Here is a 20,761-nt window from a genome sequence, read left to right as displayed (position 1 = left end):
TCGATTGTGTAAGTCAAGTGGATACGGTTGATAGAATATCTCACCTCATGTGTCGAAGTTGTAATGTACAGGAAAACAGGTTATCTAAATACATTCTTACCAATTATTTATATGCACTTTGACTAGAATCTACCACTCGGTTTTATACTTTTAGTTAAATCCTGAATGTACTACAAGGTAATAAACATTTTTAGTGGCTACAATTTTTAAAAGCCTTTCATAAACCTGATAAATAGTAAGGCCTGAGTATTGTGATAGTAATGATATGACAATAAAATTATATCTATGTAGCCTATATGCCGAAACAACATTTGTGTTATTGTAATAATACTATGAATGATGTATATATATATATATATATATATATATATATATATATATATATATATATATATATATATATATATATATATGTATATATGTATATATATTGTAATTAATCAACACATTTTGTCTAATTTAATGCATGTAAACGGAAATTTCAATTATATATAAATCGGGAAATTTAAGACCTATTTTCAGTTGGAGAAATTCTTAAAATCTAATTTTAGATCACGTGTGACCTAGGTAAATAATAGGCATGAAAAGTCGATGTAATCATACTAAGTTTTTGAAAAAAATCTCTTTAAATAATTATAGTTACATTTGTAAAAATTAAAGCCGTTTGGGAACCATCGACTGTACTCATTTTTATATTTTTGTATCGAATATATGCCGTAGAAAAGCCGTTTAGAATTATTCTATCACTTCAAATATTTTTTAAAAAAACTGCCCTCAACATCTCCTTGAAGTCAACCAGAATAGCCAGGGAGCTTAAAAAAAGTTAGAATATTGTTTTCCATAATAAAATACAACATTGTGACTAAACTGATCCAAATTAAAAATAAAAGTGTTTGCTAAATTACTATTATATTACTATTACTAGTAATTATTTCTTTGACTATTTCTAGCCTTGATGAAACCGGTAGTAATTTTGTACTTACTGCACAAATGTTATAAAATACTCAATTTTGGTTGAAAAATATGCTTTCTGGCAACAAAAGTTTGGAACCATTAGGAACCAGCTTTTCAAGTCTATTGTGGAAAGTAAAGAAAGCGATACACGAAAAAACAGAAAAACATGGTGCGGAGGTGGGGGGGAGGAGGTGAGAGGATGGGAGGAAGGGGGAAGTCGCGATTAGCAAATGCCGTATTATCATGACTATGTCGAGAAAAGTTAGTAGATCTATATAGGTCTAGTACTATATCGTGTAAGGGCCTACAACTTAGCTAATAATAACTATTGTTAATCTGTAGGCTTATGCAGGGCCTTAGTTTCATTGTTGTGGTTTTAAAATGTAATCTAGTAACCTAATCCTTCGACAAAAATATTAATTAATTTATTATTTAATTATTAATAATAATAAGTAAATACATAAATAAATAAATAAATAAACAAAAAAATAAACAAAAAAACAGCAAAAAAAAACTAACAAATTAACAAATAAATAAACAAACAAACAAATAAATAAATAAACAAACAAAAAACAAACAAATAAATAAATAAATACATAAATACATAAATACATGTGTGTGTATTTGAGTGTGTGAGTGCGTGCGTGTCTGTGTGTATTTTTTTGTATATATAAACAAAGATCTATATATACATAAATTATAATAGACTTTCAATATTTCAATTTTAAACTTTTCTTTCCCTTTCAAACCCAAGCCGAGACTGAACAGTAAACCACTTTTTGCTTTCTCCAAAGAGTTTCATTTTACATATATTGGCTTGATCACAACACTGTCCACACATCACTTTTAAATAGTGGTCACTACAAAACAATGTCTAGAGACCGTCACCTGTTTCGTAGGCTATAGTTTCTAATTGTAAAAAATTATTGAACAACTAATTACTCTTTGTTCTGCATTGTGATTTCTTGCGTTTTGAAACTAGTTTTACTACATTCCTACACATTATTTATTGTTTTAACATTAACCACATGTAGTTAACATGTTAATTTATATATATATATATATATATATATATATATATATATATATATATATATATATATATATATATATATATATATATATATATATATATATATATATAATTATCTTCGGCCAACGCCAGTCTTTCTCCTTGTCCTTTTTGTTTGAACAAATATCTAAACAAAAAAGCACCACTTTCCTGAAAATTGTCCTAGGTGAGCTTGCTGCTCTCCCCGCTTCACCCCCCCCCCCCCCCCCCGCCTACGCCTCTGAAATATAGCCGAAGTCATAATACGTTATACTAATTATTTAACAGAAGAAGGTTGATTTCGTAAAGATATTGTCTCAAATTTTGCATGAACGAGAAAAAAGAGCAGTATTAGTATTATCATTTTTTTCTAACAAAAGAAACACATTTTGACACATTTGATGGCAATATTTTTGACATTTTAATTTTTTTTTTATATTTAACGTTTAAAATTGATATAATATACACACACGAATTCACTGAGATACTTGTTTCCTCTATATCAGGCTTGGGTGAGTTTCTGAAAACGATTTCAAACCATGTGCATAACTTGGAATTTGTAAATGATTAAGCGATTGTCAAAAAGTTTATAGTCTAAAACAATGTATACTCTTAAATTGTATCTAAACATTAAGAAAGTCAATCAGCTTACAATTTGTTCATCCTGTAAATGTTTTGTTTCCTAGTTCATTTTGTTTTCATTTCTGACAAGCCCTATCTTTTGTAGAGCGATTTAAATGGCTATCTATAAATAGATCAATATTGATTTAAGAAAACATTTATCATGATGATATAAAAAAAATATAAAACGTAAATGGCGGCTAATTTTACATAACATTTTAAAAGTGTGCTGTTTTCTAAAAACTATGAAATATAAAATGCTTCTGAGATAGACAGAGAATAGTTAGTATTCTAAACAAAACAGTTTAAAATGCATTACCTTTATTTAAATCTACAAGATATAATAAAATAGCAGCTATTAAAGACACTGTGGACAAATAAAATACTTTCAAAATTCATCATGTAGTTGTTGACAGTTACATGTTCGTAGTTAGTCCTTGATATTTAAACTTAAATTACACTAGTGATTTTCTTTTATAAAACACTTAGGTCTAAAAATACAAAAACTATGTATAAAATTTAATTTAATCTTTGAGTATTTTATAATATTGCATAAACATTTTGACTTACAACAAAGCCAAGCCATGAAAAATATTTCTAAAATGAAGTATCCAAATCTATCCAATACCAATCCTGCTAATATAAAAACAACACCTAATCCAAGATTTAGGGATGCTTGCATTCTGGAAAAAAAACATATTTCATTAAATTACGCTTCAATTTTTATAAATGTTTATTTATTGTAATGTTTTGCTGAGTTGTGATAATTATTATCTTTCTTTGTTTTTCTGTAGAATTTGTTATCTGTTTTAAAATAAAAATAAAAAAAGAAATAACTTGATTATTTTAGAAATATTTTTTAAATATTTTAAGTAACTTTTTCTTTTTGAAAACATGCTTAATATTATGTATTTGTATTAACTCAATATTTATACTTTTGGGTTTTTTTTAGATTTAATAGGAATTTTTTTTTACGTTTTACCATCTAATTTTTAAAATTGCGTAACTTCCTTTGAATTTAAAAAAAAAAATATAAACACTCCTACCAATGTTTTGTATGTATTTCTAGAATAGAACTAATTATTATCATCCTTATTTTAACAAAAAAATAAACAATTTAAAAAATATTTATAATAATAAAGTTGTTATATGCAATTTTTAAAAAAGGAAAAAAAACCTAATTCGCTTTCTTTAATAAAAGCCTATAGTTGCTCGTGAAATCTACACATTTTGGTGATCAAAAGAGAAATCTCACATGCCATAAGCAGTGCCCAACTGTTTTCTTGGTACCACAAAAGCTACAAGAGGCCAAATCGCACTTGCCAAAACAGAATATGATAAACCTAGAACAACCTGGTAAAACAAACATAATAAAGGTTGTTTTTTTTTTATTTTAAACATTTTCTATATTTTTATTACAGAAGATAATACATATTTAATACTTTTAAAATTATTTCAGGAAACGAATATTGGTGTTTTTATAAATATTACATTCGGATGAAAACCCATTAAAATTGCTGCTGCTATATTGCACTTCAAACAGTAATGTAACAACTATAAAATATTTTAATAGAAATTGGAAAAAATGAAAATAAAACCAAAAAGATATTCAAATTATCTAATTGTAATACCATTGTACTAAAATCAATTTCTGCAAGTTAAAAATAGTTTTTTTAATAGTTGCTTTTTTTTTTTAATTTTATAATGTTCTCTAAAAGTCATGCTCGTCGATCAGCCTCGCTGGAACAGGAACAAGATTCATATTCGATTAATCATTAATTTAACAGGAACAAGATTCATATTCGATTAATCATTAATTTAACAGGAACAAGATTCATATTCGATTAATCATTAATTTAATTTTCTTCTTTTTTAATTATTGTTTACATTACTAAACAATAGAATAAACTCACCATTGGGATGTATGGGTTAACGAAGGTGAAGGCCAGCATCATGTGACTGACCAGGGCCAACAATATGCCACTGATGACCCAGAAAATATTTTTGCCAGTTTTATCTATACAGAAACCCAGAAAAGGGCAGGCAACTGCTGGAATTATGTACACCAAACTGTTCACGGTACTGGCTGTTGTTGGGGTTAGTCCAAATTTCAAAGTAAAAAACATCCTGCATTCAAGTATAAATCAATATAAGTTTAAATTATTTTTTCAGGATAACCATTGATATCCACAGTGTATCCATTGATTAACTCAAAATTGGTTTCAAAATAAAATAAAACATTTTTTGAACGAAATTTTCAACAACAAATAAATATTTTTTTTTACATAAATATTAGTGTCAATTATTTAATGTTATGTTTATTTTAATATCAAATAATATCAAATAAATAATCAAATAAAATATCAAATAAAACCACGAATATTTGATTGATTGAAATTTAAAAAAAAACGCATATAGCTATTACCAATTGCAATAACTTATTAATTTGCTAATTATTAGTATTACAAAGTTTTATATTTTAATAACTTACGGAAGTATGAAATTTTTTACTAAAACTTTTTTATTAGCCCAATATTTTTTGCTTTAAAGTTAATACTTTTGGATATTTTTTCCCACCCTAAAGCAAATGTTTTAATTTTATTCAAACCTGAAAAAAACATAATAAAAATGAAACTTTTGATAAAAAAATATATTTAGAATAGTTTTATACTTATAGTATAAATAATTTTATACTTGACCTACTTACAATCCTAGACTGGTAAAAGGCAAGACCCCAACATAAAAAGTGACACAAATAAAAGTCATTATCCAGGTCGTCATTGGTATTTTTAGAATGTCCTTCAGTTTGATCTTTTCATCTGGTGACAAAAATCAACCTTTTTTTACTATTTATAATATTGAGAATCCATGCATACTTAACTAACATTCTTGCACAATCCCATTGAAAATTTTAAAATGTTATGGGTTAATTAACTCCATGTCTGTGTTTCAAATTCAGTTTTCTCCTTTGATTTTCGCATGCTAAGGTTAAAAAGTATAATAAAAGATAATGTTACACAAGTAATTGAATACTACAAATTAATGTCACGCTTTTATTTAATTTTTTTTGACGATTTTATGTCCCAACAGCACTCACCGATATCATCAAACAACATCATAAAGTTTAAAACATCTTTAACAAGTGTCCTCCCCTTCCCCCAATGTAATCTTAAGTCCCCCACTTCTCCCCAACGAATTTTTAAAAGTCCTCCCTGCTTTCTGTAGAAAAGTATCTGAAAGAAACCCAGCCTTCTTTCTTAATTCCTTTCATTTCTCGATGACATTTTTTTTTTAAAATTACAAATGAAAATAAAAATTTCTTAAATTTCGGTTCATTTTGTTGTTAAAAACAATACAAAAGTACTGTGAGGCTATGGTTTCACTTCTAACTGAGATGGGTTATTATTGTGGAAGCTGATGCGTTAAATAAACAACATTATGTTTATTGTTTAAGTGTCAACATCGTACCTGGTTCAACTTTGGATCTGGACAATATTTTGTCCGCTCTTTTGTCCAAAAACGACAAAATAGCTGCACATAAGGCTGACATAGTGCAGACAACCACAGCTAGATAAGAAAATAAATTTCAAAACAATTAATGAATGAAAAATATTTAATGTCGTGGCAGTTATGTTAGAAAAAAAACTACTTATTTTTTCGTGTATTAATAAACGCATACTTGGGCAAATTAAAGAATTGTATTGAAGGGAAGTAAGCATTGCTACTTACCTAAGAACAGAGTTATGCCTAGCCCCTTGTACCCATGAACAACTTGGTCCACCATGTTATGCAAAGGCTGCATTACGTTCATTGCTACTGTGCTGGCCTGAATGATTAGATAAAGGATTTTTTTTAAATAATATTGTTTTCCGTGGTTTTTATACAGACTTGCACAATATAGGTCACACCGTCAGTCAGTCCGTAAGTTTGTTTGTCTGCCTGTAACTAGGTGTAAGTTGGCGGGTTTATGTTGGATCATTTTACTCAGTTTAGACCAATTTCTAATGTATCGAGTCTATCCAACCTTCAAAGGAAAATCCGTTTCCTATAACAAAGCAAGATTATCTCATTTTAATGTCATTAGATAATAAATCAATCATTAGCAATAAAGAAAATTAAGTAATATATTTAATTCAAAATGATCAATCATTAAATCAGCAAGGTAATTGAGATGTGATATTCTCAGCGTATATTTTCACACATTAGAGCTGACCATGTATGCTAATTAAGGAGCAGACAATTTTCGTATAGAGGTACTCAAGCTATTCATCAAGTTATAGTGCAAATATTTTCAATGTTGTTGAAACAAACGGAATGTGAAAAATAAAAATGTATTATTTAATAAAAATGTATAAAATTTAAAAAAAAAAATAAAGAACTAAAGCAAACTCTCTTTCTATAAATATAATAATAAAAGGGTTTGTTATCTGTGAAATTTCTAAAACATTTTGGGGACCATATATAAAAAATAAATGAACGGATGAACCATTCTTTTTTTTCGTTGCATTTTCAAGTTGTTTATTATAAAGACTTATTGTTGTTTTATTTGTAAGCAAGGGATCCAGAAATCAGACGAATTAATTCTGATTAAATTTAAAAATAAACATCAGTGTGCCGATTCTGCGTTGACTTTCTATAATAAAGTATTTTACATGAAATAGTTAGACAATCACTATGCAGGAAGGGGTATACAAACCTCACATTTTAGACCCCTACCATCGACTCACCAGCCTAGAGAAACTGAGCAGAAGACCAAACACCATGTTGAGCTCCTTCTCTTTGAACCACTTGGTGGCGAATGTGCTCTGTGCGATACTAAGTGAGTCATCTCCGATTCTAACATAAAGAGACAAAAACATAGACTTGCAGATGTAATTTTTTTTTTAAATGAACTTAGATTGATAAGTTTCCAATCAAGAATTTTTAAATATTTGGGGAAATAAAAATATTATAAAAATAAAAAGTTGCGACAAATGCGAGAAAATCTCTGTAATTAAAATAATCAACATCAGTGCGTCAGGACTTGTTTGAACCAGAGAAAAAAACGGTTATCAGTTGTAATGGGAAGCATAAAATTGGCCTAGTTAATATTAAGTAAATTCGTGGCCAACACCAAATAGACGCTCTACACCTGGAACCTTTGGTGGGAAAAATAACTGAAGATAAAAAAAACTTCATATTGCTGTGATTGGTGATAGATGTCGCGTGTTGAGTGATTGTGGAGTGATTCTTCTTCTGTTTTTATATGTGAATATATGAGGATTATACTAGTCCAACACCGCAGACTACCAGCAGATTTGTCTTCATCTCAGCAAGCACCCCATACAATTTTTCTGGTGACAACCAGTTTTGATTAGATATTCTACTTCTATCCTGTTTCACCTTTAACTAAAAGATGTAAACTATAATACCAACCTTAAATATTGGAAAAGGATTGACCTACCCAACGACAAATCTGCCACAACACATCAGCACGTAGTTATTTATAAAGCTGCCAAGCGCGAATATTGCCTTTAAATAGCAGATAAAAAGTACGTTATAAAACGTTTCTTAAAAAATAAAATGCTTAAATGTAATCTAGACTGCAATTGAACTGTTTGTGTAAATGATTTATTAAACTTGTGTTTTTGTTTATTTAGGAGTCGTCTGTGCAAAACTTAACGCTATCAAGCCGATTTTATCTATCGCCACGCTTCGTCATAGCTATCCTCTCCAAAAATAATAAAGACGAAGTTTTTTCTACTGCACAACCCGAAAAAGAACAAATTAACAACTTACACGATTTTTAGCGATGCATTACATATTGTTAATGTCCATCCCTCTTATCACACATAGTCATATAAACCTGATTTCCCCCTTTCCCCCCCCCCCTCCACCTCAAATAACCTAGATGTGTGATGCTTTATATGGATGACCCCCTTCTTGAAAACATTTTAATGATCGAAGTGGAGATTGTACTGAGTGAAATAGGAAGAATATTAAATTTGGATAAACTCTTTTGTTGCTCGGAAGTGTCAACTGACCTGTCCAAGAGTGACCAGCACACTGAAGACGATCGCCCCCAGTCTGACGCCCAACCAGCGGTCAATCAAATAGCCGCCCACGACACACAACACAACGTTGGGCCAGGCCTCGAATGAGTAGAAGGCCATGAACTCTGTCTCTGAGAGTTCAAGGTCACGGACCATCACATCCTGCAAGGCTCCTGGGATGTCGTTGACGAAATAGCTTCCTGTAAGAAATAATGAAATAAATATTTTGAAAATGTAAAATAATCAACTTTTACATGCAATTTTAAAAAAATAAACGTCCATTCTTTGGTAAAAGCGTAAGTCCCAAAAATTTGTAAGAGACTAGATGTTTGCGTTTTCTTCGGAGACGACGTGGGTTAAAATTAAGTTTTAAAATTTAAAGAAAAAAAAAGATAGACAGGCCAGACTAAACAACATAAATACTTTGTGAACTAAATAAAAAAAACTTTACAATATTGTAACATTAGTGTTATTTTACTTTTATACTCTAAAATACCTCAAGAAATTGCAAAACGGTTTTCTCTTAAGCTAGCTTGGTTCGCTTAGTCTCTGTGTCTTATTCAACTAAAATGTTTTATTTCCCACTTATCGAAGATACAGTCAATGTCGAACAAAAAATGAGCTAGTAATTTTGTTGCTATTTCATCTGAAATTATTTTTAGTAGGGTGCTTTGCTGCCTTATTTTTTATTACTTGCTTAATTTAAGATTTCTACTAGCAGTTACGCATAGTGTGAGAGTGTATAGGGAATTTCGTGTAATTTACAAATTATGATAAAATTAGCTTTGCTTTGGCTAGAGATCTGTAACAATAATCAAAAGAAATGACAAACAGTTTCAGCAAATTATGACAAACCGCATCTTACCGAACAACAGGAAACTAAGTGGAATCAGTACCAGGCAGTAACGATGTAGCCAATGGCGAGGGTTGCATGGGTCACATGACTTTTCTCCTCCAATCTCCTGATCATCTTGTTTTAAGTCCTATTTCACATACATTTTTAAAACGTCAATACATAAACATTCAAACTGTGATTTAAAGATTAAGTGTTAAATATTATTGTTCATAACTGGCTTGCAAGTGTGTGCCCTTGTCTGCAAAGATTTGAAACGACGTACCGTCAACGAACATCACAAAAAGCCCAATGTCGATGTGCAAAGGAGGACCACTTTTTAAAATAAATAAACGTACTTAAGATGTAGCCTAGGGGAACTCATATGTAGAAATCCACTTAAATGAGATGGTATTTTGATGAATTACTAGTTGTGATCTATAGAAATAAGTAAGTAATTTAACGAACTTGATGTGTTGCATTCGTGTATTTGTATGCTTTCTCTGCTCCTCATAAAATAAAAAGCTGGATGCTACCTGAATAGGGATATGTCCAGTCAACTATTTATTATAAATTACTGTAGTCACTATATTATGGTAGGTCTTGTGACGTCAATGTCATAGCGTTGCGTGATAAAATTAATTGGATACTATTACTATCAGCACGAATTCGGCAAACTAGTATATAAAAACGTATGACGTATCTTTAAGTAACATCAATACCTTAGAATGTAAAAAAAAAATGTTGATGGGAAAAACTAGGTAGGTGAATTGTAATCTTTTTCTCAAAAAAAAAATTCTCAATTTCCGATTTTTATTAGTTTAATTAAACAAATTAAAATTATGATTTTGTGAAAAGAAACACACCTTTAGCATGTTTAAGGTATAATCTCGGTCACACGGCAAATAGCAATGGACAAGAGAAGTGGAGTTCACTTGTTCTGTGACCTCGGCATGCCAAGGGATTATTGAAAACTTAAGTCTTTAACATTAATTGTGTATATTTATTTGTGGCTATTTCGCTTTGTAGCAAACCTGCTACAAAATGAAAGAAGGTTCATATTTAAAAACAAAAATGTTGATTTATTAAAATTATTAGTCTTAAAATAAAAAATGTATTTATTTAATTATTTTTGATACTGTGAGATTGAACAACGATTGAACTGTTAATTATTTAAGGTTAAAGTGAGCACACAGAAAGGCAGTGGCGTAGCCAGGATTGTCTCAATGGGGGTTTCCAATTTTTACCCGGGGACAAACTTTCGATTTGCACCCCCCCCCATTCAGACTTTTTATTTGCACCCCCCCCCCTTCAAACTTTCGATTTGCACCCCCCTCATACTTTATATATATACCGAGGGGTCTATGGGAGTGGGGGTTATAACCCCCCTAACCCCCCCCCTGCCTACGCCACTGCAGAAAGGACATCGCGAACATAACGTTGTGACGATGTGCGTGAAGGTCATGGCGTAGGTTATGTAAGGTGAAAGGTCATTGCGATTCACATACGTATTGTTTTCTTTATTTGTTTTGCTAAATTTTTGCTAGCTAAATTAAAATTGCTATTTTTTAAAAGTAGAACAAAATTTGACATTTATTTAGAAAAACCAATCATGTTCTACCTTTTATCCCATTCGACATTTCTTGGAAAAAGAATGAAGTATTACTTAAAAATCATTCAGTGTACGTTCGTATTTTCTACCATGTCATGTTCATTAGCTTAACCGCCGCAGATTTCGATTTGAGTTCTTAAGACATTATTTTTAAAACATTGGTTTCATCTATAAGCAATTGAGTATAACATATTTATACCACAACGATAAATAAGGAAAATATAATTTATTTATGTCAAAAATATGTTGTATTATGGTGTGGATGGGGAGATTAACGACGCTATTAAAGGCTGGGAGTGTTAAAATCAAGGTAATTTTGTGGACATTGGGATTTGCTCATTAGTGGCAAATACAATGGAAACGTTATGAAATAATTTTGTTTATTCATCAGTACAAAAAGCTTCTACATTTTATGATTTGCATAGATTTCCATAACTCGCTTTATTTTTGTCTGACCGTTCACGCGCGGATGAGTGAAAATTGTACTCATAAAATAACATCAATTTTTTTTTACTTACCTGACAGGTAAAATTAGATTTGTCAAGCTTTGTCTCGGCATTTTTGTCGGTGTCGTCTATATCTCCCATGCTGAAACACGCTAATGTAAGGATGCTTTTGTTTTACTGACTTGACAAACGTGTGTTCTTTGGTCTGTTTTGGTTATCTTCTCATTTCAATTTGATTTCAAGTATTTTAAATTACGTTAACATTACAAGTTGTGTATAAATAAAAGGGAATTAACTCTCTTTCTAGGTTATCTCCCTTAATTATAAATAGGCTTTAAATTTCTTAACACGTTCTTTCAATTTTCTAGCGGAAAGATTGTAGCAAATGTGAACGAACGTAAAAGTTTGACGTGCTAAAATGTACTTAACTTTAACAATACCAGTATTTGCCAATACGTCTAATACTGAATAGGAAGGATTTGGATAATTAAAAATGATGATATACTTTTGGGTCGTGCCACTTACACTTTCACCCTCGATGCAAACTTGACTGGGTTTTTTTTAACTCAACCATTAATATAAAAAACCGACGCCCATAAAGCAGTCACCCCCCCCCCAGGAAAACGACGCCCATAAAGCAGTCACCCCCCCCCCCCCAGGAAAATGACGCTCATAAAGCAGTCACCCTCAGGTTTACGTGTTTTGAGCCTCGTCTACCACCCTTATGTTACACCCAACCCAACATTGTTCTGAACGTAATTCCCCACCATCTTTTTGTATGCTATTATGACTTTGTACAAGTCACATACATAAGTGGTAACGCCACACCCTTTACTTAATATAATACACAGGAACAGCGCGGGCGGGAGGGTATATTAATTTTACTCAATTAACGATTAGCTTTTTAGCAAATATTTATTCTTTATTATTTTGTAAGGAAAAAATATTAAACTCGCATTTTTAAAAATATGGTACTAACACATGACTAAGAAAATGGCTTCATGCCTATTGTGCAGACGATAATTTTAGCATTTGTCACGCGTGACTGGTTCAAAAACTAACACTTAAGGTCATTGCTACTAGAGATTTCACAACTGGGTTCACAAAATTTCACGAAATCAGCTTAAAAAGCCGTCGATTTATTTATTTATTTATTTGTATAATTTTTGTTTATTGTAGTGCTTTAAAAGCCGTCACTGTCTTATTGTCAATTATTTTTTACACATCTTCAATGAGAGCTGCTTTCACTTCAACTTATGTCATCCAAATAGCTTTAACTAAATTTGATCCACTTCTATAGCTATTTTGGTACTAACTAAAGTGTCATAATTTGACATGGCCTATCGCACTTAAATGCTTGACACTTTTCTCCCGAACTGGTATTGCTTTAGTGGAGTATTTAAATTTCATAATTATGGTATTCATTAATTAACGTTTATACACACTAACCAACAATCTAATTTATTTTCAGATACACATTGATATCTGGTGACCAATAGGTTTTAAGTATTGAGCTATTTAATTTATAAGCGGCCATAAGAAGTTTTTTTAAACCCTTTGATTGTGTAATAATTAAAGGCAGTTTACCCTAGACCAGGGGTCTCCAAAATACGTCCCGCGGGCCGGATGCGGCCCGCGAAGTCATCTTCGCGGCCCGCGGAGATCTTTTTGTCCAATGAAAAATTGTTTGTTGGTGATGGCTGAGGAACTTTGCCCAGAAAAATCAAATACATGCCTGGAAGAAACTGGCCCCCGAACTAAAATTTGATAGTTAATGCGGCCCTCGGACTGAAAAGACCCCCTGCCCTAGACCAAAGGGTACCAAGATATGTATATATATATATATATATATATATATATATATATATATATATATATATATATATATATATATATATATATATATATATATATATATATATGTTACGGTCAAAGCCCGAAGTCGGCCAATGCTAGGATTGGCCGGCCAATCCGCGCATTGGCCAATATCGCCTCCCATAGGTCGGTCAAAGTCCGAAACTTTGCTTGATTTCGGCCTTTGGCCGGCCAATCCGCAGACTGGCCATGGTAGACCGGCCAAAGTCTTAATTAGAAGATCATCTGGCTAGGGACGACCGGCCAAAGTCCGAATTAGAAGATCATGAGCAGATTTTGGTTTATTTTTATGCCGTAAGGATCACGAAATTAAGTCTGACGATAATAAGAGCAGTTTTTCGTGAAGAATTGAAAACTCACTTCTAGCATACAGTTGTTTTAGAACACCATGTGCCGTTCCTGATCAGTAGAAACCACCCTCGACGCTCATGACAACTGCAATCACGCTTCGGGGATCACCATGACCTCTGTCAACATCTGGAAAACGGATGCGTACATTGTCACCCACTTCGCCACCTTTAAATTTTGTATTTGATGTTTTAAGCATCTTAGCACCTTGAGTTTGCAAGCCAGTATGAGCTGCTAATCTGTGTTCCATGATGTCTTGTTTGTTGTGACACAATCTGCAGGTAATGTTCCCTCCGTACCCTTCGTCTGCTTCATTGGGTATTCCACAAATAGCATGGACATCGTTGCCACAGGATCCAAAAGAATGAGCTGCACTACAATGTTTTTCACAAACTATATAGAATCTGTTGGCCACATTATTGTCACGCAACTGGTCTGGGCGTTCCGACACGGCAGTAGATGTGTTAGCTGAGGATGTCGTTGCATTTATGGCAACCTCCATTTCTTGTTCAATGTTCTCAAGTTCTTCCTCAGTAACCATTTTATCGAGAGCCCATATATGGAAACGAACATGGATTTACATTTTTTTCTTTTGACAGCCATCTGCTATGTCTGTCTCATGGTCTGACGGCCCTTTTGATCCATGTCGCCTTGCATATTGAATGCTATACAAACAAGAGCTAAACAATACGTTACTCTCAATGAAAACGCACCCAGAATAATGAAAATGCGATCACAACTTAGTCTAGATAGAACATTGGCCAGGACATCCCGGCCAGTGCACGCATTGGCCGGCCAATGTACAAAATACGCTGTCAAGTTTAAGCGCTTAGGACTTTGGCCAGTACGTCTCGGCCAGTGCGCGCATTGGCCGGCCAATGTACGAAATACGATCTTAGTGCTAAGTTCTTCGGGCTTTGGCCAAGAGAGCTGGCCAATGCGCGGATTGGCCGGCCAATCCGGGGTTTGGCCGCACTTCGGGCTTTGACCGTAACATATATATATATATGTTACGGTCAAAGCCCGAAGTGCGGCCAAACCCCGGATTGGCCGGCCAATGCGCGGATTGGCCGGCTCTCTTGGCCAAAGCCCGAAGAACTTAAAACTAAGATCGTATTTCGTACATTGGCCGGCCAATGCGCGCACTGGCCGGGACGTACTGGCCAAAGTCCGAAGTGCTTAAACTTGACAGCGTATTTTGTACATTGGCCGGCCAATGCGCGCATTGGCCGGGATGTCCTGGCCAATGTTCTATCTAGACTAAGTTGTGATCGCGTTTTCCTTATTCTGGGTGCGGTTTCATTGTGAGTAACGTATTGTTTAGCTCTTGTTTGTACAGCTCATTCTTGTGGATCCTGTGGCAAAGATGTCCATGCTATTTGTGGAGTACCCAATGAAGCAGACGAAGGGTACGGAGGGAACATTACCTGCAGATTGTGTCACAACAAACAAGACATCATGGAACACAGGTCAGCAGCTCATGCTGGCTTGCAAACTCAAGGTGCTAAGATGCTTAAAACATCAAATACAAAATTTAAAGATGGTGAAGTGGGTGACAATGTACGCATCCGTGTTCAAGATGTTGACAAGAGGTCGCGGTGATCCCCGAAGCGTGATTGCAGTTGTCATGAGAGTCGAGGGCGGCTTCTACAAATTAGGAACGGAACATGGTGTTCTAAAACAACTATATGGTAGAAGTGAGTTTTCAATTCTTCACGAAAAACTGCTCAGTTGGCACTGAGGAAAAATCACTACGAACCATCGCATCTTCACAATCATTGACTGGGGGCCAAGGTTACACTCGCTGCAATTGCACAACCAAGTGCACAACAAATCGCTGCAAGTGTAAAAGTAACAAGCTACTATGTAATTCTAAATGCAATAAAAGTTCAAATTGTTGTAACAAATGATAATATTGATTGATTGAGACTATTATACAATAAAAAATTTGAATGTTTCTGTCATTTACTTTAATAAATAATCAATAAAGACTTAATTTCATGATCCTTACGGCATAAAAAAAGCCAAAATCTGCCCAAGATCTTCTAATTAAGACTTTGGCCGGTCCACCATGGCCAGTCCGCGGACTGGCCGGCTAAAGGCCGAAATCAAGAGCTATTTCAGACTTTGGCCGGTCCACCATGGCCAGTCCGCGGATTGGCCGGCCAAAGGCCGAAATCAAGCAAAGTTTCGGACTTTGGCCGACCAATGGGAGACGATATTGGCCAATGCGCGGATTGGCCGGCCAATCCGCGCATTGGCCGACTTCGGGCTTTGACCGTAACATATATATATAAATTAAAATCGCCTAGATACTTAAAGTCAATTCCGGAAATAAAAACTAAAACATGTTTCTGTCTCTTTCATTTAACTATAATTTGATTAGAACACACTGACCACTCCACGATAACATAATGAGACTACATGTTTCCCTTTACCCAACCTAGTATCACTAGGAAACAAAATGTAGACAACATCATTTATCATATAGATGTAGGCCTTCGCAACTGGCTGTACAGGAATTGATTGGGGCCCTAGGGGTTGAAGTATCGAGCTAGGTTTTAATTATACACGGACTTCTGTGTGTTTTTTTAATATATAATATCTTACCCCCCCCCCCCCCCCCCCCCCCGACAAATATTATGATGAAAATAGATAGTTTCTTTTGTTCCATCTTAAGAAAATATGTAGTGTAATCCTTATTTTTTTCACGTAACAATCTCTGCAAATGTTTATTTTAATCTTAATTAGTTATCAAATTCATTTTAATTTGAGAACATGAGTGTTTGTAAACGCACAAAATACTTTTAAATGTTTATAAAAGCTTCCAAAAAACATAACATATAAAAATAATTTAATACACATAACACTGGTTGGGGAAAATCCCCACAGCCAGCCCAATTTCTATAAGGCATGTTTTTATTTATCGCGAAGTTCGTGTACGGATAGCCAAATACGAAACTCTTGATGAACAACCACATGAAGATTTTATTACATTACTTTGAAATCACTTCACAAGCCTAATAAACAACAACCTACGCCGTTGATTGACAATACTCATCCTCTTCAACACGTGCATCCAACACAGCTAATCGCGACAACTACACGACTTTGTTACACCTAACTATTCCCGCTCACACACACGGGTGTTTTATATGCATGACCTACAATTACTGCCTACTATTACGACTATTTAGATTCGAGTTCGTCACTTGTTAGTGTATGGTGAGGACAGCTGCGTGTGCACTAAAATATTCGAACTGTATATATATATATATATATATATATATATATATATATATATATATATATATATATATATATATATATATATATATATATATATATATATATATATATATATATATATGTAAAGTTCTCCTTTGAGACCGAACGATCCATAAGTGTAGACGAAGTAGAGTTTATATGTTTCTTGGCATCGGCAAATAAAGGGGTGGTGTGGTCAGCACTATGCTGAATTAATAATAAGAAAGATTTTGACATTGCCCTCACCCCGACATCATATTCTCTAACATAGTACCTGAATAATGAGCCCAAGACTAGATGTCCCGGCCGACACATTAATGATGACCTGGAACCCTTTAAATCATACCTTAGCAGTTATTGTACATCAAATATCACACTAATAAAAACATATATTATATCTCACTGTTAATATTTTTTAACTTGAATTCCATGATAAATATCAACCTCAACTTTATATCACAGTTGGTCGTGCAGTTTCTAAATATTTTGTACCGTTTTTTACTTTCTCGTATATACAAAGTAGCCTATAGAGGAAGTCTTGTAATCGTGCAAAAAAAAAATCCAAATTTTTACAAATCTCGACGTTTTACACCTCACCGATACGGAAAAACATAATTTTGCAATCTTGTCCGTATGTCTGTGTGTCTGTCTGTGTGTGTGTGTGTTTGTCTGTGTGTAAACACGATAACTTGAGTACCGTTACAGCTAGGTTGATGAAACTTCATATATAAGTATTTTATCAAAATCGTAGATCCGTATCAACTTTTGAGTGATTTCGGATAACCGGAAGTGGTCCTTTTTCTTTTTTGAATTTTTCAAAAGCCTATAACTTGAGTACTATTTTAGGTAGATAAATGAAATTTCACATGTAAGTAAAAGATCTAATTCTCTACTTTCTATCAAATTTTGAGTAATTTCCGTTGAACGGAAGTATTAATTTACGCTATTTCCGATTTCTCAAAAAACGCATGTAAATTTATAAAGTACTAATAATATTGCGCACTATTATTCACATTTCATTTGGCGTTCACCTGGTGTGCAATTCTTTTTTCTACGAGATTTTATTCTATTTTAAAAACTTTTAGTATTTAAAATGGAGTTCCAATCCCCTGTTGTTTTACATAAGAACGAGCCGACCCCCCCCCCCCCCCCCGTGAATAGCAGCCTCCTCTTAGTTACCTCCTGTAAGTTTAAAATCGTTTCAAACTAAATTATCTGCCCATAATAGCTGTCAACAAACCCGGCTCTACGATTTCTAAGCATTTAGAGTGAACCACAGCTCACCAGATCATGTGGGGGTGGGTTGGGGTTGGTAGTGATAGTGATAGAGAGGAAGAGAGGGGAATGCAAAGGCGCGCTTGCAGCTTGTTTTCTAACGGCTCCCAGAAGAGAATTATATATATAGATAGATATCCGAGAAAGTTTAGGGGAGATCACTCCCGGTTTATTTTAATTATTGCCATCCGTAAAGTAGAGAGTGGGTGTCAAAATGTGGTGACCTCAAAATGGAAGCCTCTGTTAATAACATCCTTCATTAATTAACGGATATTTACAAAGGTTGAACTTCAAAGCAACTTCATTAATTAACGGGTACAGGGCCGGCGCTATCTATAAGGCGAACTAGGCGGTCGCCTAGAGCGCAATCCCTAGGGGGCGCAAAAGGTTTAATCGCTATTATAAAAAAAGTACCTAATAATTAATAACTTTTATAAAGAAGTAGCGATCTATTTTGGCACCTAGGATGAACTATCGAATTTGCACCCCTACCCAAAAACTAGGTCTATATAGGCCTATATTTATTCGCGATGGCAAAAATGCAATCCCACCTCCCTAATTTGGAAAGGTCGGGGCGCTTTTTTACCAGTCACATTGCCTTTTTAATTTGGTGTCACATAATTGATGTAGAAAACGATTAAATAAGTTCGTAATTTAAATTACGAATATTTCAGTTATCTAATTTTAATAGGGCTTGTAAGTCTCGTTTTCTCTGACTTTGAATTAGAAATCTAACCTGGCGTATAGAGCTGTGTAATGACGGGTGTTCAAAGTATTGTACTTGTTTGGTAAGTTTTGATGAATCGTTTAGATTTGGGAGTAACGGCAAAAGACTTTTGCTGATATGGTTTCGTAGGTATAAAGTATCGAAGTGTTAAAGTGTCATAATTTTTATTCGGCTGTTTTGTAGTTGAAGGTCTAGAGGAATCTGATTGGTAGTTGAGAAATGAGAAAGCAGGCGATGAAGTATCGTAGTTCTGGAGTTCGGGAGTATTGATTCTTGTGGTATTAAGGTATCGAATTATATTGACTGTTAAAGTGTAGTAGTAGGTCCAGTGAAATCGTTGTTGATTGGGAGTACCGTTTGTAGAGCTAAATGAAGTTAAACGAGTTGTGTCTTAGTTCTGGAGCATCGAGTCTAGTTATGTTTAGGTATCGAAGTTTGATATGTGTAGTGAATGTAGTAGAGTATATCGAGTAGTCGAGTTTATCTTAAGTTAGATGATTTCAATTCAATACGGAACACATTACAAACGAAGGCGGGCGTTTCTAGTTTAAAAAAAATCTTTAGTTTTGTAGGAATCTATACTACCACTCTTAAAGTATTAATATATAATACTAAATAGGATGTAATTTATAACTAAATGAAAAATTGTTTTTTCTCAAATTATATTTTTTTTATATTTAATCTATAATTCTAGCAATGTTACCCGTCTTTGAATTTTTTGAGAAAGGTGTCTCTTTATTTAGTTTTTTTTTTAATATAACTTCTTTTATTTGCTGGTTTTCTCTCTACAAAAACACAGTCCAAGCAGATAGATTGACCAAATACATTGCGATTGAAAAACTATTGTCAAAGCGTCAAACTATATCTTCTAGTGGCTTACTTCAGAGGCTGACTTTCCGTATTGTTTTTCCCATCTTTCCATAAACTCTTTTTTTTCTAACGTCACGCAATGCAAAATATTATGGATATTGAGCCTTTTCATGCGAAGACCAAAAATCTAGTAGCCAGTCAGGAGCAGGATATGTTCTTTGATAAGCAACACCACCTGGTGATAAAGGAAATTTGATTGGTTGAGGAAATGACTTCAGAAACAATTCTTTCTGCTCATCTAAAAGCAGTTTCTTTGCCTTTCGCAAATCTACTTCTTCTTTCTACTCATCAAGCCTGGAACGGATTAAAACTGCAGGGTACCGAAATTCAAACCTGCCATATCCTTCGTAGTGTGCCTGAAGAAGACGTACACCTTGCTTATATAGACTTCAAACTTTCCTGGCATGTGAAGAAGCTGACGTTTGTTAATAAGACATCTTTAAATATTTTCTTTTGATTTGAGAGATTCAAAATTTCCAATAATTTTTACTTTTACTCATGTAACATATATAGAACGTATGTCATCAAAATTGAATAGAAGTATGTTATAATAAAGCTACCGTTTTTAGACTTTCAAACAAAAGCTACAGTTAAGTATTCAATAAGTTAAATATATTGTTTTCTCAGATTACATAGATAATATAAAAGATTTGTTATAATTATTACGTAATGAAATTTAGAGCGTTTTATTGTGTTTTTCAAGCATGACTTAGTTACACTTGGTTAATTTAGCTATTCTTGTGAAAGTTATTTCCCTTGAATAAAATTTTGGTATTTGGATTTTCAAATGAGAGATAATTCGCTTCTTAATTATTTTCAAATTCCTGCACCTTAGGTTGACCGCTTACATA

General features: G+C 33.4%; 2 protein-coding genes across 3 annotated transcripts in view; both read right to left on the bottom strand.

Annotated features, from left to right (window-relative positions):
* LOC131943458 (nuclear cap-binding protein subunit 2) overlaps window positions 1-20,761 on the bottom strand; it is a 204,318-nt gene that overhangs the window by 168,200 nt on the left and 15,357 nt on the right. The gene's annotated exons all lie outside the window — the stretch shown is intronic.
* Window positions 3,878-20,156, bottom strand: LOC131943434 (major facilitator superfamily domain-containing protein 1). Its single transcript, XM_059303562.1, has 10 exons — window positions 19,921-20,156; window positions 9,524-9,641; window positions 8,650-8,858; window positions 8,070-8,137; window positions 7,354-7,462; window positions 6,356-6,452; window positions 6,095-6,193; window positions 5,334-5,445; window positions 4,540-4,753; window positions 3,878-3,979 (listed from the first exon to the last, which is right to left on the bottom strand). Exons 1-10 carry the CDS (start codon window positions 20,020-20,022, stop codon window positions 3,878-3,880), a joined length of 1,230 nt encoding a protein of 409 aa, XP_059159545.1. The 5' UTR covers window positions 20,023-20,156.

The sequence above is a fragment of the Physella acuta genome, unplaced genomic scaffold (genome assembly GCF_028476545.2).
Source record: "Physella acuta isolate Inbredline_101_S28 unplaced genomic scaffold, ASM2847654v3 ptg000456l, whole genome shotgun sequence".
Lineage (NCBI taxonomy): Eukaryota > Metazoa > Mollusca > Gastropoda > Physidae > Physella > Physella acuta.
Note: the sequence above shows the minus strand (reverse complement) of the source record. Positions and strands in the feature narration are given on the sequence as shown.

Bases quoted from the DNA above. Each gene is read 5' to 3' on its own strand.
- LOC131943434 (XM_059303562.1), bottom strand. From the start codon at position 20,022: ATGAAAAGGCTCAATATCCATAATATTTTGCATTGCGTGACGTTAGAA. The intron at 5,446-6,094 runs GTACGATGTTGA...TTTTGTCACCAG, and splicing joins CAGATCCAAAGTTGAACCAG to ATGAAAAGATCAAACTGAAG. The intron at 3,980-4,539 runs GTGAGTTTATTC...TTGTTTTACCAG, and splicing joins TTAACCCATACATCCCAATG to GTTGTTCTAGGTTTATCATA.